Consider the following 23,306-nt stretch of genomic DNA (forward strand, 5'->3'; position numbering starts at 1 on the left):
TTGTAAGGCCTCCCTGCTCACACACGCTTTTTCAGTTCTGCCCACAAATTTTCTAGAGGGTTGAGGTCAGGGCTTTGTGATGGCCACTCCAATACCCTGACTTTGTTGCATTAAGCCATTTTGCCACAACTTTGGAAGTATGCTTGGGGTCATTGTCCATTTGGAAGAGCCATTTGCGACCAAGCTTTAATTTCCTTGAGATGCTGCTTCAATATATCCACATAATTTTCCTGCCTCATGATGCCATCTATTTTGTGAAGTGCACCAGTCCCTCCTGCAGCAAAGCACCCCCACAACATGACGTTGCCACCTCCGTGCTTCACGGTTGGGGTGGTTTTCTTCGGCTTGCAAGTCTCCCCCTTTTTCCTCCAAACAAAACGATGGTCATTATGGCCAAACAGTTACATTTTTGTTTCATCAGACCAGAGTAAATTTCTTTCATTTCGATCTTTGTCCCCATGTGCAGTTGCAAGCCGTAGTCTGGCTTTTTTATGGCGGCTTTGGAGAAGTGGCTTCTTCCTTGCTGAGCGGCCTTTCAAGTTATGCCGACATAGGACTCGTTTTTACTGTGGATGTAGATACTTTTGTACCTGTTTCCTCCAGCATCTTCACATGGTCCTTTGCTGTTGTTCTAGGATTGATTTTCACACCAAAGTACGTTCATCTCTAGGAGACAGAAAGTGTCTCCTTCCTGAGCGGTATGACGGCTGCATGGTCCCATGGTGTTTATACTTCCGTACTATTGTTTGTACAGATGAACGTGGTACCTTCAGGCATTTGGAAATTGCTCCCAAGGATGATCCAGACTTGTGGAGGTCGACAATTTATTTTCTGAGTTCTTGGCTGATTTCTTTGGATTTTCCCATGATGTTAATCAAAGAGTCACTAAGTTTGAAGGTAGGCCTTGAAATACATAATTTTCTGGAATTTCCCAAGCTCTGTGAAAGGCACAGTCAACTTAGTGTATGTAAACTTCTGACCCACTGGAATTGTAATAGAGTGAATTATAAGTTAAATAATGTGTCTGCAAACAATTGTTGGAAAAATTACTTGTGTCATGCACAAGGTAGATGTTCTAACCGACTTGCCAAAAATATAGTTTGTTAACAAGACATTTGTGGAGCGGTTGAAAAATGAGTTTTAATGACTCCAACCTAAGTGTATGTAAACTTCCGACTTCAACTGTATCTCCTAGAGATATTTTTGCCATTTATGAATGTGTTATTCAATACGTTGCCATGGGATTTGGAACTAAAGGCCAAATTTAATATTTTTATCAAATACATTTATTTAAAAAAAAAAATGTAATCCCTGAAGGGGAACTAAAATAAACATCAAATACTTAAATGATCCATGGTATGACCATCTTAAAACAATTCCATATGTCAGCTTGAATATTAATTGGTTTTCACGGAACTTACTTGGGAGTATGGCTCGCATTGCTTATGGGGAAATAAAAAAAGGAAAGAGGAATAATATCAATGACTCTTACTGTGTTGTAATGTGCTTAAATAATCATGAAACCATGCAAACACTAAACATGTCACGTAACAAATGAAGAAAAACACACACTTCAATGAACCATAATGACACTATAACCAATGTCACTGTAATATGTCATTAACATTCAACCTAAACTGGCATTTTACGGGCCAAACAAATTATATAACATTATTAGAACATCTAGAGGGCACCTCGGAGGAATCAGCCATCTGGGATTCTGTCCTGTAGATGCCGATGGGAATGTCACCGACGGTGGAACACAGTTTCTGATAGAGCCTTCCATACGTCTGGATCCAAAGGTCATCCTCGGAGATCTGCATCTAAAAGGTGAGGAGGAGGTCATTTCTAATGCCATTTCTCTATACAGGAAAAACACATTCCTTGCAGCAGCAACATATTTGATCTAGATTCCAGAAACACTGTGCATTACACTATAACCATGAGAAGTACACCGACTGGAGTCACTTACCTGCCAATATAAGGATGCGGACAGACAAAGGAAGCATGCACTTAGGCAGTTTGCTGAGTATATTCTCAGATCTTAGCTGCTGTACTGTCACACATAGGACTACTGTACAACGGGTGCATCTTAAAATAGTCTACAGAAGCCTCCTTACTTCTTTCCTTTCATCTGACATAAGGAGAGGAAGTCGCATTATACTATTGGGATGAACCAAGAAAATCCTTGCCTTTTTGCCAATCATCTGGAATGAGAAGGAAGATACTTTAGACTATTGAGGTGCACCCCGACAGAGAGTAACTCACAGAGCAGAGGAAGCCAGAGCCCGGGGTGGTGTCCAGGCCAAGCAGCAGCCTGGTGATGGAGATAATATAGTCTTTGACAAACGACTGGAAAGCAGACCAGGACAAACAGAAGAAAAGTTAAGGAAATTATATCAAAGAGTGTTTTTGTGCACAGTCATTTAATAAACAGGGACATTTATGATCAATTCAACTAGCATTATAGCCTATGAACACTGGGATACATATGAACACATTGTATGTTCCATTAAGGGTTTTAAAAGTAAATATCTGGTTGGTACATTTTTGGACAATAAATAACTATAATCGCTCCAGTACATGCCCTTCAGCAAAACCAGTCTCTGCCACAGAGATAACCTTGTTTTAATTAGCCTCTGTAGGCTAATTAAAGAGATTAGCCTCTGTATACAGTACCATAAACCTCTAATTAGGTAGCTACCTCAACAGCGAGTATACATCCAATAGCATTCCTATGCTCTCTGCTGCAGTACAGTACAGGTTATTACCGCCTGGTTACCTGGTAGAGGAGAGTGTCCAGCATGCCGATACTGAAGACCCTCCCGGCAGCAAATGGCAGGCGGAACATGAAAGCCAGGTTGGAGCCTTTCTCCCGCTCTTTCTGATAAGTAATAAGTCATATTAATACATATTTGTAGAGTGATTTTCAATACATGATGGAATCACAAAGCTCTTTCTGCTCCCATAGACATACTGTATACCAGTCAGGGACACAGAAGACCAACAAACTAATGTTAGGACAGCATCACAGGGTGAAAAATCTGTAGCATCCATTCAGAACTTCTTCTCACCACCAAATATGGTGATGAGAGGAAGTCTAGTGGTGGGAAGTGGGAGAAGATGGAGCTAGATTAAACACACGGCCAACATTTTCTCATCAATGAAAATTTCGATCTCAATACAGTTTTTTGTTACCAAAACAAGAGTATATTATGAACAGAGTGCACTAAGCTTTGTAGACTTGACCCATTCAAAAAGTTTCCAAAAATGCCATTGTTTAGAAGCAGTGCAAGGGCAGATTGTTATCGCACATGCACACTTCACAGATTAGGCATTCCCTAATGGAAATATGGAAATACATGCCAATAGGATCTCATTAACTTGAATCTCGTTAGCCTATGCTTGGCTCTGCTCACATCTTTGTTTGTTCTGCCCACTATGCTTAATTTGCTCCCATTGGAAACGACACCGATCATAGTCATCTTCAAAATGATTGCCACCATTGATAAAGACAAAGACAGTATAAAAGAAACAATACAAATACTGAGCTATATTATATGTTCAAAAAAACTTTGAACATTAGATTATTTTATACTAATACAATTGCTCAGAGAAAAATATTTAGTTTAACAAGTAATTTCAAAATCAAATCAAATCAAATCAAATTGTATTTGTCACATACACATGGTTAGAAGATGTTAATGCGAGTGTAGCGAAATGCTTGTGCTTCTAGTTCCGACAATGCAGTAATAACGAACAAGTAATCTAACTAACAATTCCAAAAAACTACTGTCTTGTACACAGTGTAAGGGGATAAAGAATATGTACATAAGGATATGAATGAGTGATGGTACAGAGCAGCATAGGCAAGATACAGTAGATGGTATCGAGTACAGTATATACATATGAGATGAGTATGTAAACAAAGTGGCATAGTTAAAGTGGCTAGTGATACATGTATTACATAAGGATGCAGTCGATGATATAGAGTACAGTATATACGTATGCATATGAGATGAATAATGTAGGGTAAGTAACATTATATAAGGTAGCATTGTTTAAAGTGGCTAGTGATATATTTACATCATTTCCCATCAATTCCCATTATTAAAGTGGCTGGAGTTGAGTCAGTGTCATTGACAGTGTGTTGGCAGCAGCCACTCAATGTTAGTGGTGGCTGTTTAACAGTCTGATGGCCTTGAGACAGAAGCTGTTTTTCAGTCTCTCGGTCCCAGCTTTGATGCACCTGTACTGACCTCGCCTTCTGGATGACAGCGGGGTGAACAGGCAGTGGCTCGGGTGGTTGATGTCCTTGATGATCTTTATGGCCTTCCTGTAGCATCGGGTGGTGTAGGTGTCCTGGAGGGCAGGTAGTTTGCCCCCGGTGATGCGTTGTGCAGACCTCACTACCCTCTGGAGAGCCTTACGGTAGAGGGCGGAGCAGTTGCCATACCAGGCGGTGATACAGCCCGCCAGGATGCTCTCGATTGTGCATCTGTAGAAGTTTGTGAGTGCTTTTGGTGACAAGACGAATTTCTTCAGCCTCCTGAGGTTGAAGAGGCGCTGCTGCGCCTTCTTCACGATGCTGTCTGTGTGAGTGGACCAATTCAGTTTGTCTGTGATGTGTATGCCGAGGAACTTAAAACTTGCTACCCTCTCCACTACTGTTCCATCGATGTGGATAGGGGGGTGTTCCCTCTGCTGTTTCCTGAAGTCCACAATCATCTCCTTAGTTTTGTTGACGTTGAGTGTGAGGTTATTTTCCTGACACCACACTCCAAGGGCCCTCACCTCCTCCCTGTAGGCCGTCTCATCGTTGTTGGTAATCAAGCCTACCACTGTTGTGTCGTCCGCAAACTTGATGATTGAGTTGGAGGCGTGCGTGGCCACGCAGTCGTGGGTGAACAGGGAGTACAGGAGAGGGCTCAGAACGCACCCTTGTGGGGCCCCAGTGTTGAGGATCAGCGGGGAGGAGATGTTGTTGCCTATCCTCACCACCTGGGGGCGTCCCGTCAGGAAGTCCAGTACCCAGTTGCACAGGGCGGGGTCGAGACCCAGAGTCTCGAGCTTGATGACGAGCTTGGAGGGTACTAAGGTGTTGAATGCCGAGCTGTAGTCGATGAACAGCATTCTCACATAGGTATTCCTCTTGTCCAGATGGGTTAGGGCAGTGTGCAGTGTGGTTGAGATTGCATCGTCTGTGGACCTATTTGGGCGGTAAGCAAATTGGAGTGGGTCTAGGGTGTCAGGTAGGGTGGAGGTGATATGGTCCTTGACTAGTCTCTCAAAGCACTTCATGATGACGGATGTGAGTGCTACGGGGCGGTAGTTGTTTAGCTCAGTTACCTTAGCTTTCTTGGGAACAGGAACAATGGTGGCCCTCTTGAAGCATGTGGGAACAGCAGACTGGTATAGGGATTGATTGAATATGTCCGTAAACACACCGGCCAGCTGGTCTGCGCATGCTCTGAGGGCGCGGCTGGGGATGCCGTCTGGGCCTGCAGCCTTGCGAGGGTTAACACGTTTAAATGTCTTACTCACCTCGTCTGCAGTGAAGGAGAGACCGCATGTTTCCGTTGCAGGCCGTGTCAGTGGCACTGTATTGTCCTCAAAGCGGGCAAAAAGTTATTTAGTCTGCCTGGGAGCAAAACATCCTGGTCCGTGACTGGGCTGGATTTCTTCCTGTAGTCTGTGATTGACTGTAGACCCTGCCACATGCCTCTTGTGTCTGAGTTGTTGAATTGAGATTCTACTTTGTCTCTGTACTGGCGCTTAGCTTGTTTGATAGCCTTGCGGAGGGAATAGCTGCACTGTTTGTATTCGGTCATGTTACCAGACACCTTGCCCTGATTAAAAGCAGTGGTTCGCGCTTTCAGTTTCACACGAATGCTGCCATCAATCCACGGTTTCTGGTTAGGGAATGTTTTAATCGTTGCTATGGGAACGACATCTTCAACGCACGTTCTAATGAACTCGCACACCGAATCAGCGTATTCGTCAATGTTGTTATCTGACGCAATACGAAACATCTCCCAGTCCACGTGATGGAAGCAGTCTTGGAGTGTGGAGTCAGCTTGGTCAGACCAGCGTTGGACAGACCTCAGCGTGGGAGCTTCTTGTTTTAGTTTCTGTCTGTAGGCAGGGATCAACAAAATGGAGTCGTGGTCAGCTTTTCCGAAAGGGGGCGGGGCAGGGCCTTATATGCGTCGCGGAAGTTAGAGTAACAATGATCCAAGGTCTTTCCACCCCTGGTTGCGCAATCGATATGCTGATAAAATTTAGGGAGTCTTGTTTTCAGATTAGCCTTGTTAAAATCCCCAGCTACAATGAATGCAGCCTCCGGATAAATCGTTTCCAGTTTGCAGAGAGTTAAATAAAGTTCGTTCAGAGCCATCGATGTGTCTGCTTGGGGGGAATATATACGGCTGTGATTATAATCAAAGAGAATTCTCTTGGTAGATAATGCGGTCTACATTTGATTGTGAGGAATTCTAAATCAGGTGAACAGAAGGATTTGAGTTCCTGTATGTTTCTTTCATCACACCATAATTTAAAGCCAACAGAGAATTTTTGTCAGCTGGTAACTGTCTTGCAAATAACTGCCGGTGCCGCGGTAATTGACCATTAATTAATATAAACATGTGTAGGTAATTTACGTTAATTAACATAAACACATTTAGCATCTCTGGGCTTCCATGCATAGCCTGCAACCTACTGATGCAGACATTTGGAACATGTAGCCTATAAAAGTCACCTTGTCATTGAGAGATTTACATGGTTATCAAAACGTCACGCCGGGGTAAGCCTACATGAAACAGCCTTTAAGTGTTTCTAAAAACCCTCATGGGAAAAATGAATGGTGAAAAAACCCGATTAGAACCATTTCTCTGTTTGACCGCTAGGTTTTATGGGTATTATAACTCATACCCTGGTACTCTTTGACCATCAGCGGCATCAGAGCTCCGTTTTGGATAAGCATAGTTACTGTGACACGTGACTGCAGTCAGGACTCGTGACTTCTGGTGTGTTGGTAATATGGTCACTGTAACAGCTCTAGGTAAGACATATGTTGAATCCATTTGTCATCCATCACTATAGGAAAAAGGTGCAGAACTCACAAAGAAAATAAAAATGTTGTTGATCTTCATAATTCAGGCATTGGGTACAAAACTGCTAAAAAAACCACATACGAAATCAAATCAAATTTTTATTTGTCACATACACATGGTTAGCAGATGTTAATGCGAGTGTAGCGAAATGCTTGTGCTTCTAGTTCTGACAATGCAGTAATAACCAACAAGTAATCTAACTAACAATTCCAAAACTACTGTCTTATACACAGTGTAAGGGGATAAAGAATATGTACATAAGGATATATGAATGAGTGATGGTACAGAGCAGCATAGGCAAGATACAGTAGATGGTATCGAGTACAGTATATACATATGAGATGAGTATGTAAACAAAGTGGCATAGTTAAAGTGGCTAGTGATACATGTATTACATAAGGATGCAGTCGATGATATAGAGTACAGTATATACGTATGCATATGAGATGAATAATGTAGGGTAAGTAACATTATATAAGGTAGCATTGTTTAAAGTGGCTAGTGATATATTTACATCATTTCCCATCAATTCCCATTATTAAAGTGGCTGGAGTTGAGTCAGTGTCAGTGTGTTGGGCAGCAGCCACTCAATGTTAGTGGTGGCTGTTTAACAGTCTGATGGCCTTGAGATAGAAGCTGTTTTTCAGTCTCTCGGTCCCAGCTTTGATGCACCTGTACTGACCTCGCCTTCTGGATGATAGCGGGGTGAACAGGCAGTGGCTCGGGTGGTTGATGTCCTTGATGATCTTTATGGCCTTCCTGTAGCATCGGGCGGTGTAGGTGTCCTGGAGGGCAGGTAGTTGGCCCCGGTGATGCGTTGTGCAGACCTCACTACCCTCTGGAGAGCCTTACGGTTGTGGGCGGAGCAGTTGCCATACCAGGCGGTGATACAGCCCGCCAGGATGCTCTCGATTGTGCATCTGTAGAAGTTTGTGAGTGCTTTTGGTGACAAGCCGAATTTCTTCAGCCTCCTGAGGTTGAAGAGGCGCTGCTGCGCCTTCCTCACGATGCTGTCTGTGTGAGTGGACCAATTCAGTTTGTCTGTGATGTGTATGCCGAGGAACTTAAAACTTGCTACCCTCTCCACTACTGTTCCATCGATGTGGATAGGGGGTGTTCCCTCTGCTGTTTCCTGAAGTCCACAATCATCTCCTTAGTTTTGTTGACGTTGAGTGTGAGGTTATTTTCCTGACACCACACTCCGAGGGCCCTCACCTCTCCTCCCTGTAGGCCGTCTCGTCGTTGTTGGTAATCAAGCCTACCACTGTTGTGTCGTCCGCAAACTTGATGATTGAGTTGGAGGCGTGCGTCGTGGGTGAACAGGGAGTACAGGAGAGGGCTCAGAACGCACCCTTGTGGGGCCCCAGTGTTGAGGATCAGCGGGGTGGAGATGTTGTTGCCTACCCTCACCACCTGGGGGCGGCCCGTCAGGAAGTCCAGTACCCAGTTGCACAGGGCGGGGTCGAGACCCAGAGTCTCGAGCTTGATGACGAGCTTGGAGGGTACTATGGTGTTGAATGCCGAGCTGTAGTCGATGAACAGCATTCTCACATAGGTATTCCTCTTGTCCAGATGGGTTAGGGCAGTGTGCAGTGTGGTTGAGATTGCATCGTCTGTGGACCTATTTGGGCGGTAAGCAAATTGGAGTGGGTCTAGGGTGTCAGGTAGGGTGGAGGTGATATGGTCCTTGACTAGTCTCTCAAAGCACTTCATGATGACGGAAGTGAGTGCTACGGGGTAGTCGTTTAGCTCAGTTACCTTAGCTTTCTTGGGAACAGGAACAATGGTGGCCCTCTTGAAGCATGTGGGAACAGCAGACTGGTATAGGGATTGATTGAATATGTCCGTAAACACACCGGCCAGCTGGTCTGCGCATGCTCTGAGGGCGCGGCTGGGGATGCCGTCTGGGCCTGCAGCCTTGCGAGGGTTAACACGTTTAAATGTCTTACTCACCTCGGCTGCAGTGAAGGAGAGTCCGCATGTTTTCATTGCAGGCCGTGTCAGTGGCACTGTATTGTCCTCAAAGCGGGCAAAAAAGTTATTTAGTCTGCCTGGGAGCAAGACATCCTGGTCTGTGACTGGGCTGGATTTCTTCTTGTAGTCCGTGATTGACTGTAGACCCTGCCACATGCCTCTTGTGTCTGAGCCGTTGAACTTAATTGTTGCTCTATTAATTAGAGCAACAATTAAGACATGTATAACCACTGGAACATTGGTAAACTTGCCTGGTATTGGACACGAGTGTTTTTTGTCCCCACGCACAGTAAGGAAGATGGTTTGGGAGGCAAAGAAAAATCAATTAGACACCACCTCCATGCCAATAGGCTCATTGGAAGGGTTGCCAGAAAAAGCCTTTATTGAGAGCAACCAACCAGCCTGGAGTAGGCTAAATTACATTTGCACTTGGATTGTACCCGGTGCTATGGTCAGATGACACAATGTTTAACTCTTTGTCCATGCACACCAGTGAAGGATGGATATGCAGACAATAACCTCATACTGTAAAATATGGTCGCGAATCTTATGTTATGGGGCTGTTTTGCTTCCACTGGTCACGTGTAACTTGGCCGCAAGTGGATCTTCCAGAAAGACAATAACCCTAAGCACACATCAAAATAAAAAAATAAATGGTTATTGACCACAAAATCAATCTTTTGCAATGGCAATCTCAAACCCCATTGAAAACATGTGGTTTGAATTGAAGTGGAATCCATAAGCTCAGATGAAAGGATATCTAGGATATGGAAAGATTCTGTATCGGGGAATGGCCTAAGATCCCTCCCAATGTCTTTTCCAATCACATCAATTATTTTAGAAAAAGGCAGTTGTATTAGAATAAAATAATATAATTAACCAATTTTTTAGAATACAATATAGCTGAGTATTTGTATTATTTATTTTATACAGTATTTTTTGCTCATCTTTATCAATGGTGACAATAATTGGGAGGTGGCTGTATCTTGGGTTTATTACCAGTATCTTTGGAAATGGAAACGCAATATGTTTGTACTGTATGTAGGCTATTGTCCAATCTTTGCATAATTATGTATAACCATCTGTTCCTTTGCTTTGAAGACGACTCAATGTGAGTAGCCTTTGCTGCTGGAGACAACAAGACATTGGTGTAAACGTTGAATTTATAGAGCTATACACATCTGCACACAATAGTTTGAAGAAATAATTAGTAAAAATATCTATACAATCCAATGCGTGATATAGAGCAGCACACCGAACAGACGACAACGAGCTTCTACTTTACGGTTGGGCTGACATCTGCAGCATGAATGCGATCTCCACCAATGTCCAGAACATATCTTGTGTTCTAAACAACTGGGAAATGGGAACTTGAAAATATCTGAATTCAAACTTCAGTGCGCTCGAGACAACGAGCTCAGACTGGAAATTTTTTTTTTTGAACGGTCATCCAGCTCGGAATTCCAAGTAGGGAACTCTGGCCTCTTTCTAGTGTTCCGGCTTTCCGACCTGAAGATCACTGACGTCATTATTTCATCGTATGAAGGTAACCAAGTACAGGCCCGTAAAAATTGCAAAAAGTGCATAGGTGGTAAAATGTACAAAAAATAACGTGACCAAAAATGTGTCTACATTTTTTTTTTGACACTCCAAAACCTTGTTCCTTATAATACATTTTTGGCTGTCTGTTTTGCCATTAAAGAATGTGTTATTTAATGCGTTTATATGGATTAGCCTATAGCAGTAAAGGCCAAAATTCAATGTTTCATCAAATATTTTTTTTTTTTTAAATATATGCCTACAGGGGTTCTAAAATTCAAAATCAAATGGCTAAATTATACACTTTATTACCATCTTTAAACAATTTCAGGCAAAAGTTCAGTCACACCTACTCATTCAAGGGTTCTTCTTTATTTTTACTCTTTTCTATATTGTAGAATAATAATGAAGATGTCAAAACTATGAAATAACACATATGGAATCATGTAGTACCCCAAAAAGTGTTAAACAAATCAAAAAATATTTTATATTTGAGATTCTTCAAAGTAGCCACCCTTTGCCTTGATGATAGCTTTGCACACTCTTGACATTCTCTCCATTTAATGCATTTGAGCCAATCAGTTGTGTTGTGACAAGATATTGGTGGTATAGAGTAGATAGCCCTATTTGGTAAAAGACCAAGAAAATAAACGATAGTTTCTCTGTCCTTTGGTCTGATGAGTCCAAATTTGAGATTTTTGGTTCCAACCGCCGTGTCTTTGTGAGACTCAGAGTAGGTGAACGGATAATTTCCACATGTGTGGTTCCCACCATGAGGCATGGAGGAGGTGTGATGGTGCTTCGCTGGTGACACTGTCTGCGATTTATTTAGAATTCAAGGCCCACACAGAATTCTGCAGCGATACACCATCCCATCTGGTTTGCGCTTTGTGGGACTATCATTTGTTTTTCAACAGGACAATGACCCAACACACCTCCAGGCTGAGTAAGGGCTATTTGACCAAATAGGAGAGTGATGGAGTGCTGCATCAGATGACCTTGCCTCCAACAATCACCCGACCTCAACCCAATTGAGATGGTTTGTGACGAGTTGGACCACAGAATGAATGAAAAGCAGCCAACAAGTGCTCAACATACTGTATGTGGGATCTGTTCAAGACTGTTGGAAAAGCATTCCAGGTGAAGCTGGTTGAGAGACAGCCAAGAGTTTGCAAAGCTGTCATCAAGGCAAAGGATCGGTACTTTGAAGAATCTCAAATATAAAATAGAATTTAATTTGTTTAACACTTTTGGTTACTATATGATTCCATATATGTTATTACATAGTTTTGATGTCTTCACTATTATTCTACAATGTAGAAAATAGTGAAAATAAAGAAAAACCCTTAAATGAGTAGGTGTGTCCAAACATTTGACTGGTACTGTATGTTAGCATAGTATATATGGCAATCTAAGGGCTAAGACCTATAGGGGTTTTAAAATGTGCTTTGTCCAGTGTGTTGCTCTATATCCCGACCTTGAAGTACAGTTTGTGTACATTCAGTGACAATTTTACCTTCTCCAGTTTAGAGAGAGCCAGAGAGTACCAGTCCTTAGCTCTGAATTGCATAAACCTCATGTTGGCTGGGTGGGTTAGCTCCGTGATGATACTGAGACTAGAAAACAACCTGTGTGAGAAGAAACACAATATACAGTGCATTCGGAATGTATTCTGACCCCTTCCATTTTCCACATTTTACGTCACAACCTTATTTTAAAATGTATTAAATTAATGTTTTTCTTCATAAATCTACACACAACACCCAATAATGACAGAGAAAACAGGTTGTTAGACTCGAAATTGAGCTCAGCTGCATCCTGTTTCCATTAATCATCCTTGAGATATTTCTACAACTTCAATGGAGTCCATCTGTGGTAAATTCAACTGATTGGACATGATATGGAACACAGTTGACAGTGCATGTCAGAGCAAAACACATTGGCCTCCATTCTAAAATGGAAAAAGTTTGGAACCACCAGGACTTTTCCTAGAGCTGGTCATCTGGCCAAACTGAGCAATCGGGGGAGATGTTTTGTATTTATGTTTTGTATTTGTAATAAATCTTCACTTTGTCAGTATGGGGTATTGTGTGAAGATTGATGAGGGGAAAAAACTATTGAATCAATTTTAGAATAAGAATGTAACATAACAAAATGTCAAAAAAGGGAAGGGGTCTGAATACTTTCTGAATACACTGTATATTAATGACGTGATATAGTTTATATCATATCGCTAGAAAATAACAGTGGGTGCAATTCATGAAACATTAACCCCAATGTTTTTCAAAACATGTTTGTGCAAGTTTCTATGTTGTCTGGTGAAAATACTAAGGTGAGTTGAAATGTTTTGATTAACCTTTTGACAACATGAAACATGAGAACTACAATAGATCAGAAAACAAATTAATTCACTGATGCATTGTGGTAAGGTTGCCAAGGAAACTAGCTCTGCAGTGGGTACCTTTTCCTGTCTTTCATCTACAATCCCTCTCATCAAAATTGAATCTTGAAACACACCTCTAAAATGTTAAACTGTGTTTAAAGGTTTATCAAAATATTAGCCTGTATATGACACTTTTGATATCATATAAACGCCTGCATAAAATGCCTGAACATGTGGTCCGGTGTATTGGACTATAAAACAGTTTGACCAAAGATTAAAAACATAACAGTGATTTTGGTAACCCTGTCTGCATATTGATAATGGTTTTCTTTCAAATACTTGTTTCGATGTCTCACAATAGGGATACGCTGATAGGCGGATCACTACAAGAAGAACCAATCACACAGTGTCTGTCAGAGACAGACAGGTCGAGTGGCAAATGAGGTGAGCACATCCGTCCTTATAAGGCGCCACTTGCACCACCCTCTGGTTATTCTCAATCTCATCACTCTCATCACTCTGAAGCTCTCCTCAGCATGACTTGATCCACGGCTTCCTGCTTAACTGTTCTCAGGTCAACAGGTTAACGCTGCCAAACGTCGGACCTCAGCTCCTGTCGATAGTGTTATGTAGTGATAAAAAGGAAAGTTTTTGCTTCAAGTAGAATTTGTTTTGTACTTCTTAGTAGCTAGCGTCACACGGCTAGCTATCTAGACCTCGTTAGCTCATGCTGCAAAGCATAAGCTAACTTGTCTAGCTCGCTGGAAAGCAAGCTAACCACACTAGCATAGACGGCATACAGTAGGGCAAAAAAGTATTTAGTCAGTCACCAATTGTGCAAGTTCTCCCACTTAAAAAGATGAGAGAGGCCTGTAATTTTCATCATAGGTACACTTGAACTATGACAGACAAAATGAGAAAAATAAATCCAGAAAATCACATTGTAGGATTTTTAATGAATTTATTTGCAAATTATGGTGGAAAATAAGTATTTGGTCATCTACAAACAAGCAAGATTTCTGGCTCTCACAGACCTGTAACTTCTTCTTTAAGAGGTTTCTCTGTCCTCCACTCGTTACCTGTATTAATGGCACCTGTTTGAACTTGTTATCAGTATAAAAGACACCTGTCCACAACCTCAAACAGTCACACTCCACTATGGCCAAGACCAAAGAGCTGTCAAAGGACACCAGAAACAAAATTGTAGACCTGCAACAAGCTGGGAAGACTGAATCTGCAATAGGTAAGCAGCTTGGAAGAAATCAACTGTGGGAGCAATTATTAGGAAATGGAAGACATACAAGACCACTGATAATCTCCCTCGATCTGGGGCTCCACGCAAGATCTCACCCCGTGGGTTCAAAATGATCACAAGAACGGTGCAAAAATCCCAGAACCACACGGGGGGACCTAGTGAATGACCTGCAGAGAGCTGGGACCAAAGTAACAAAGCCTACCATCAGTAACACACTACGCCGCCACTTACTCAAATCCTGCAGTGCCAGACGTGTCCCCCTGCTTAAGCCAGTACATGTCCAGGCCCGTCTGAAGTTTGCTAGAGAGCACTTGGATGATCCAGAAGAAGATTGGGAGAATGTCATATGGTCAGATGAAACCAAAATATAACTTTTTGGTAAAAACTCAACTCGTCGTGTTTGGAGGACAAAGAATGCTGAGTTGCATCCAAAGAACACCATACCTACTGTGAAGCATGGGGGTGGAAACATCATGCTTTGGGGCTGTTTTTCTGCAAAGGGACCAGGACGACTGATCCGTGTAAAGGAAAGAATGAATGGGGCCATGTATCGTGAGATTTTGAGTGAAAACCTCCTTCCATCAGCAAGGGCATTGAAGATGAAACGTGGCTGGGTCTTTCAGCATGACAATGATCCCAAACACACCGCCCGGGCAACGAAGGAGTGGCTTCGTAAGAAGCATTTCAAGGTCCTGGAGTGGCCTAGCCAGTCTCCAGATCTCAACCCCATAGAAAATCTTTGGAGGGAGTTGAAAGTCCGTGTTGCCCAGCAACAGCCCCAAAACATCACTGCTCTAGAGGAGATCTGCATGGAGGAATGGGCCAAAATACCAGCAACAGTGTGTGAAAACCTTGTGAAGACCTACAGAAAACGTTTGACCTCTGTCATTGTCAACAAAGGGTATATAACAAAGTATTGAGATAAACTTTTGTTATTGACCAAATACTTGTTTTCCACCATAATTTGCAAATAAATTCATTAAAAATCCTACAATGTGATTTTCTGAATTTTTTTCTTCTCATTTTGTCTGTCATAGTTGAAGTGTACCTATAATGAAAATTACAGGCCTCTCTCATCTTTTTAAGTGGGAGAACTTGCACAATTGGTGGTTGACTAAATATTTTTTTTCTTCACTGTATCTCCCTTCTCTCGTTTTGTTTAATATACGTTCACTCGTTTGTGTCAACTAGACCGGCCGTTTTTAGCCTCACGGTTCTAAGGTCATAGGAGAATATCGGACCGAAGTTAAACACTGTGGTTCCCTTCGGCTAGCACTGTGCTAGCTACAGCACATCTTAACCACGCATGGTAGATGCTAGCTAACTAAACCCTTACTAGTCTCATGGCTATAGCGTTAATACTGTGCTTACCCTAGCTAGCCATTAGCCGGAAGGCTTTTAACAAGCTAGCTTACTCCTATTCAAAGCCTCCTTGCTGACACATTGTTTTTACAACAGGAGCCTTGGTATGAGCAAGCCTTGTTCTATACAATGTCCACTGCTACCCCATCCCAGAATAAGTCAAGCACTCAAACCACCACGTTCTTGCGCTTGGGGATCCATGATTCCAGGGAAAGATTTTCACCTTCTATTCATCAATTGCCTGGGAAGGGAACTTGCTCAAGCAGCACTTGACGACCCCGAATCCTTCGGTCACTACAAAGCACTGACTAGGGCGGGTTTGAGAAGGTGGCTAAAACAAACTTCTCTCTCTGCCGCCCCTCTAACATCAAAGCCACCGGCCGAGGCTGAGATTCAGCTCTCCGTGACCGGGCCCAGCTGGGGCGAAGTCACAGATAGCCTAGATTCCCTCCCCTCACTGTCTGACGACTTGGTGTTAGGGGAACGCCAGCTAGGGGATGACGAGGATGATGACGGGATTAATCTCGTGGTTCTCCTCGACTTTGCAACCGAAAGACCCTGTTCTTCCCCCTTCTTAAGTCCCAATGTCACCCTGCTACCGAAATGGGGGGGCTGCCCTCCCCAGCTTGGAGTTCGACATTTGCGAGCGAGCCGCGGCCAGACTTCGGGATCAAGTGGCCCACTCCCTTGGTGTCAGGATTCTGAAAGGGACCCGTACAATGGGAAAATACTCTGCTTTCCACGGTCCCAGCTTGCCTCAGGGAGGCAAGGGCTCATGGCCAAAAACCCTTACCAGAAAGCTCTCCTAGCCTGGACATGCAAAATGTTCCCCCGCTGGCTGACCACCTCGACCCCACTTGCCAGACAGAGCGCTTTTCTGCCTCCATTTTTCAGAAGACGTACAAAGCCCAGTCAATCAGAGCACACAACGTGATCTCTTTATTGATGGCTTATCAGGCTGAGATACTGAAGGACATCGTAAATCAAATCTAATTTGATTTGGCACATGCGCCGAATACAACAAACAGTAGAGCTTAGAGTGAAATGCTAACTTACAAGCCCTTAACCAACAATGCAGTTCTTCACTAGGGTAGAGGGCAGCATTCGGAATTTTGGATGAAAAGCGTGCCCAAATTAAACTGCCTGCTACTCAGTCCCAGAAGATAGGATATACATATAATTAGTAGATTTGGATAGAAAACACTCTAAAGTTTCCAAAACTGTTAAAATAATGTCTGTGTATAACATGGCAGGCGAAAATCAGAGGAAAGTCCAACCCGGAAGTACTATTATTTTGAAAGGCTGTTTTTCCATTGAAAGCCTATCCACCATACAAAGATTTAGGACCCAGTTCACAAGCTCTATGGCTTCCTCAACATGTGACCAGTCTTTAGGCATTGTTTCAGGCTTTTACTCTGAAAAATGAGGGAGATACAGCATTTTCAATCAGTGGTCAGTGGAAATTTCCATTCAACAGCCATGCGCCCTGATCGTGAACGTGCCTTTCTTGTTTCTCCTTTCCTATTGACGAAGCTTTTGTAGGTTGAAATATTATTGATTATTTATGACAAAAACAACCGAAGGCTTGATTTTAAACATCGTTTGGCATGTTTCTACTAACTTTTATTGTACTTTTTAAAAACTTTTCTTCTGGAATTAGTGCACGCACCTTCTGCATTCGGATTACTGAACAAAACGTGCAAACAAAAAATGAGATTTTTGCTCATAAAGAGGGACATTATCGAACAAAACAAACATTTATTGTCTAACATGGAGACCTGGGAGTGCCACCAGATGAAGATCAAAGGTAAGTGATTAATTTTAATGCTATTTCTGACTTTTGTGACACCTCTGCTTGTTTGGAAAATGGCTGTATGGGTTTCTGTGGCTAGGAGCTAACCTAACAATCGCAAAGTGTGCTTTCGCCGTAAAGCATTTTTGAAATCTGACTCAGCGGTTGAATTAAGAAGTTAATCTATATTTCCATGCTTAACACTTGTATCGAGTATTTCTGTTATTTATGTGGCTCTCTGCACTTTCACCGGATGTTTGTTTGAGACAATGCATTTCTGACCATAACGCACCAATGTAAACTGAGATTTTGGGATATAAATATGAACTTTATCGAACAAAACATACATGTATTGTGTAACATGATGTCCTATGAGTGCCAACTGATGAAGATCATCAATGGTTAGTGATTCATTTTATCTCTATATTTCTGCTTTTTATGACTCCTCGCTTTGGCTGGAAAAAATTGCTGTTTTTCTGTGACTAGGTACTGACCTAACATAATCATTTGGTGTGCTTTCGCAGTAAATTGGACACTGTGGTTGGATTTACAAGAAGTTTATCTTTAAAATGGTGGATAATACTTATATGTTTGAGGAATTTTAATTATAGGATTTCTGTTGTTTTGAATTTGGCGCCCTGCAATGTCACTGGTTGTTGTCGAGATGGGACGCTAGCACCTGTACCAGAGAGGTTAAGAAAAATAAGTGTTAGGTAAGTAAAAAATGTAAAATAAAAGTAACAAATAATTAAACAGCAGCAGTAAAATAACTATAGCGAGGCTATATACAGGGGTACTGGTACAGAGTCGATGTGCGGGGCCACTGGTTAGTCGAGGTAATTGAGGTTATATGTACAGGTAGGTAGAGTTAAAGTGACTATGCATAGATAATAAACAGAGTAGCAGCAGCGTAAAAGGGAGGGGGACAATGCAAATAGTCCGGGTAGCCCTTTGATTAGCTGTTCAGGAGTCTTATGGCTTAGGGGTAGAAGCTGTTCTTCAGGCTAGGGTCCTTTTTTCTCAATTTCCGCCTCATTGACATGCCCAAAGTAAAATGTATCTTGCTAGGATATGCATATAATTAGTACCATTGGAAAGAAGACACTTTGAAGTTTGTAGAAATGTTAACATAATGTAGGAGACTATAACACAATAGATATGGTAGGAGAAAATCCAAAGAAAAACCAACCAGATATTTTTTTTTGAGAGAGAGAGCCCATGATCTTACATTGGAAAGTATAGGGAAATAATTCAATCTTGCTCCCAGTATGCATTTCCTATGGCTTCCACTGGGAGTCAGCACTCAATGTTCAAGGTTTCAGGCTTGTTTCTTTCAAAACAAGTAAGAATAATGAGTTTAACTACAGGAACACAGACTTGGAAATGTGTGTATGCGCAAGCAATGAAGAGGACACGCACCTGCTAATATCATTTTCCTATTGAACATACTTCTTTTTGTATGAAATATTATGGTTTAAATACATTTTAGTGTATCTGAGGATTAAATAGAGACATATTTTGACTTGTTGAAAGAAAGTTTATGGGCAGATTTTTGGATTCCTATCTTGCCATGTTGAACGAGTGGATAACTCAAATCGATGGTGCCAACTAAACTGACTTTTTGGGATATAAAGAAGGATTTTATCTAACAAAACTACGCCTCATGTTATAGCTGGGACCCTTGGGATGACAAATCAGAGGAAGATATTGAAAAAGTGAATATTTTATCGCTATTTGTGAATTTATGAAATCTATGCCGGTGGAAAAGTATTTTGATGTGGGGCGCCGTCCTCAAACAATCGCATGTCATGCTTTCGCTGTAAAGCCTACTGGAAATCGGACAGTGCAGTTAGATAAACAATCATTTAAGCTTTCAACCGATTTAAGACACTTGTATGTACCTAAATGTTTAATATCTATCATTTTTATGATTATTTATTTGAATTGCGCGCCTTCCAGTTTCACCGGAAGATGTCCCGCTAGCGGGACACCTAGCGAAGCCTTTTGGACCTAAACTTTGCACTCCGGTAACGCTTGCCATGCGGTAGCAGAGAAAACAGTCTATGACTAGGGTGGCTTGAGTCTTTGACAATTTTTAGGGCCTTCCACTGACACTGCCTGGTATATAGGTCCTGGATGGCAGGAAGCTTAGCCCCAGTGATGCACTGGGCTGTACACACTACCCTTGCGTCACTGGGCAGCTCATGTCTGGGTTTCCCTTTGTATTCCGTATGTCCAAAGCTGACTCTCTCCTCTGTTCTCATCCTCCTAGATATCGGCTGCCTTCGACACAGTGAACCATCCGATCCTACTCTCCACCCCCTCAGGGCTGGGCGTCTCAGGCTCTGCACACTCTTGGATTGCATCCTACATGGCTGGTCGCTCCTACTAGGTGATGAAGAGAGGATCTACAGTGCATTCAGAAATTTCTACATTTTGTTACGTTGTAGCCTTATTCTAAAAAGGATTTTCCTCAATCTACAAACTATGCCCTATATTGAAAAGCTAAAATGTATTTAGAAATGTTTTCAAATGTATAAAACATGTTAATCAGATATCTTTTTACAAAAGTATTCATCCTGTTTCCATTAATCATCCTTGAGATGTTTCTACAAATTGATTGGAGTCCACCTGTAGTAAATTAGATTGATTGGACATGATTTGGAAAGGCACACACCTGTCTATATAAAGTCCCACATTTGACAGTGCATGTCAGAGCAAAAACCAGGTCATGATGTCGACGGAATTGTCCATAGAGGTCCGAGACGGGATTGTGTCTGGCACTCCACCAATCAGGCCTTAATGATCCTCAGTAAAAGGCACATGACAGCCCACTTGGAGTTTGCCAAAGGCACCTAAAGGACTCTGACCCTGAGAAACAAGATTCTCTGGTCTGATGAAACCAAGATTGAACTCTTTGGCCTGAAAGCCAAGATTCACGTCTGGAGGAAACCTGGCACCATCCCTATGGTGAAGCATGGTGGCAGCATCATGCTGTGTGGATGTTTATTAGGGGTAGGGACTGGGAGACTAGTCTGGATCGAGGGGAAAGATGAACGGAGCAAAGTACAGAGAGATCCTTGATGAAAACCTGCTCCAGAGCGCTCCGGACCTCAGACTGGGGTGAAGGTCCACCTTCCAACAGGACAACGACCTTAAGCACACAGTCAACACAATGCAGTGACTTCGGGACAAGTCTCTGAATGTCCTTGAGTGGCCCAGCCAGAGCCCGGACTTGAACCCGATCCAACATCTCTGGAGAGACCTGAAAATAGCTGTGCAGCAACACTCCCCATCCAACCTGACAGACCTTCAGAGGATCTGCAGAGAAGAATGGGAGAAACTCTCCAAATATAGGTGTGCCAAGCTTGTAGTGTCATACCCAAGAAGACTCAAGGCTGTAACTTCTGCCAAAGGTGCTTCAACAAAGTACTGAGTAAAGGCTCTGAATACTTATTTAAATCTGAAATTCCCGTTTTCTTTTTTATTCATTGATATACATTTGCAAAAACTTCTAAACCTGTTTTTGCTTCGTCATTTAAAAAAAATATATATTTTTTAATTTTATTTATTTATTTATATGATTTTTTTTACCTTTATTTAACTAGGCAAGTCAGTTAAGAACAAATTCTTATTTTCAATGATGGCCTAGGAACAGAGGGTTAACTGCCTGTTCAGGGGCAGAACAACAGATTTGTACCTTGTCAGCTCGGGGGTTTGAACTTGCAATCTTCTGGTTACTAGTCCATCACTCTAACCACTAGGCTACCCTGCCACCCCATTATGGAGTATTGTGTGTAGGTTGAGAAAAAAACAAACAATTTAATCAATTTTATAATAAGGCTGTAACGTAACAAAATGTGTAAAAAGTCAAGGGGTCTGAATACTTTCCCAACGCACTGTATGTCTGCACTACATACGCTCACTACTGCTGTCCCCAGGGCTTGGATCTTGGCCCTCTCTATACACCAAGTTCCTTGGCTCCGTCATATCCTCACATGGTCTCTCCTATCATTGCTTTGCGGATGACACTCAACCACTTTTCTCTTTCCCCCATTCTGACAGCCTGCGTGCCTGGCAGATATCGTATCGTTCTGCCCATTTGAGATATGTCTATGTCCTGGGAAATGTTCTTGTCACTTACAACCTCATGCTAATCGCATTAGTCTACATTAGCTCAAACATCCCACGGACGGGACACCGATCCCAAATAAGTTTTAAGATGGCTAGGTGGGACAACCACGTATCGCAGGTTTAGTAAGGGAGGGTCAAGCGCAATTTTGTTGGTTCAGGATTTCTTTTTGGGGGGTGGGGTGTCAAGGTGAGGAATGCTCTCCCTCCGGTCTCAGACTAACAGAGCAGGATGACGGATTGCCAGTTGCCATCTGTCATGGTCCTCCTCTTAAGCCCTGCACGTTCTGCCTAAAATCTGTCTTGTGTGTGCAAGCGAACACAGTTGAATAGGATCACGAATGCACCTCTTCAGAACGCCACAAGGGGGAACCATCACTCTAGGTAAGCGAGGCAGGGAATAAAACCTGGTAACACCTACCCATTCTCTCTGTGGATTCCTGTCATCCAGTTCATCTCTGGGTTTAATTTGTTTGGTTTCGCAGGGGAAGTCAGGGAAGTCCGGAACCAATACACGCAGTCAGTCAGGAAAGCTAAGGCCAGCTTCTTCAGGCAGAAGTTTGCATCATGTAGCTCCAACTCCAAAAAGTTCTGCGGGCGATTCCCTGATCCACCTCTACGCAGACGACACCATTCTATATACTTTCGGCCCGTCATTGGACACTGTGCTATCTAACCTCCAAACAAGCTTCAATGCCATACAACACTCCTTCCGTGGCCTCCAACTGCTCTTAAACGCTAGTAAAACCAAATGCATGCTTTTCAACCGATCGCTGCCTGCACCCGCATGCCCGACTAGCATCACCACCCTGGATGGTTCCGACCTTGAATATGTGGACATCTATAAGTACCTAGGTGTCTGGCTAGACTGCAAACTCTCCTTCCAGACTCATATCAAACATCTCCAATCGAAAATCAAATCAAGAGTCGGCTTTCTATTCCGCAACAAAGCCTCCTTCACTCACGCCGCCAAGCTTACCCTAGTAAAACTGACTATCCTTCCGATCCTCGACTTCGGCGATGTCATCTACAAAATGGCTTCCAACACTCTACTCAGCAAACTGGATGCAGTCTATCACAGTGCCATCCGTTTTGTCACTAAAGCACCTTATAGCACCCACCACTGCGACCTGTATGCTCTAGTCGGCTGGCCCTCATTACATATTCGTCGAAAGACCCACTGGCTCCAGGTCATCTACAAGTCCATGCTAGGTAAAGCTCCGCCTTATCTCAGTTCACTGGTCACGATGGCAACACCCATCCGTAGCACGCGCTCCAGCAGGTGTATCTCACTGATCATCCCTAAAGCCAACACCTCATTTGGCCGCCTTTCGTTCCAGTACTCTGCTGCCTGTGACTGGAACGAATTGCAAAAATCGCTGAAGTTGGAGACTTTTATCTCCCTCACCAACTTCAAACATCAGCTATCTGAGCAGCTAACCGATCGCTGCTGCTGTACATAGTCTATTGGTAAATAGCCCACCCATTTTCACCTACCTCATCCCCATACTGTTTTTATTTATTTACTTGCTCTTTTGCACACCAATATCTCTACCTGTACATGACCATCTGATCAGTTATCACTCCAGTGTTAATCTGCAAAATTGTAATTATTCGCCTACCTCCTCATGCCTTTTGCACACATTGTATATAGACTCCCCCCTTTGTTTTCTACTGTGTTATTGACTTGTTAATTGTTTATTCCATGTGTAACTCTGTGTTGTCTGCTCACACTGCTATGCTTTATCTTGGCCAGGT

At 42.6% G+C, this 23,306-nt stretch overlaps 1 protein-coding gene across 1 annotated transcript in view; it reads right to left on the minus strand.

Annotated features, from left to right (window-relative positions):
- Window positions 1-23,306, minus strand: part of LOC112260210 (potassium channel subfamily T member 2-like) — an 88,464-nt gene that overhangs the window by 16,079 nt on the left and 49,079 nt on the right. The window contains exons 22-25 of the mRNA XM_024435141.2: window positions 12,142-12,253; window positions 2,783-2,884; window positions 2,269-2,352; window positions 1,695-1,823 (exon numbers count right to left, since the gene is read on the minus strand). Of these exons, the coding sequence (XP_024290909.2) occupies window positions 1,695-1,823; window positions 2,269-2,352; window positions 2,783-2,884; window positions 12,142-12,253 (427 nt within the window). The remainder of the gene's footprint in view (window positions 1-1,694; window positions 1,824-2,268; window positions 2,353-2,782; window positions 2,885-12,141; window positions 12,254-23,306) is intronic.

Source organism: Oncorhynchus tshawytscha, linkage group LG10, assembly GCF_018296145.1.
Source record: "Oncorhynchus tshawytscha isolate Ot180627B linkage group LG10, Otsh_v2.0, whole genome shotgun sequence".
NCBI classification, from domain to species: Eukaryota; Metazoa; Chordata; class Actinopteri; order Salmoniformes; family Salmonidae; genus Oncorhynchus; species Oncorhynchus tshawytscha.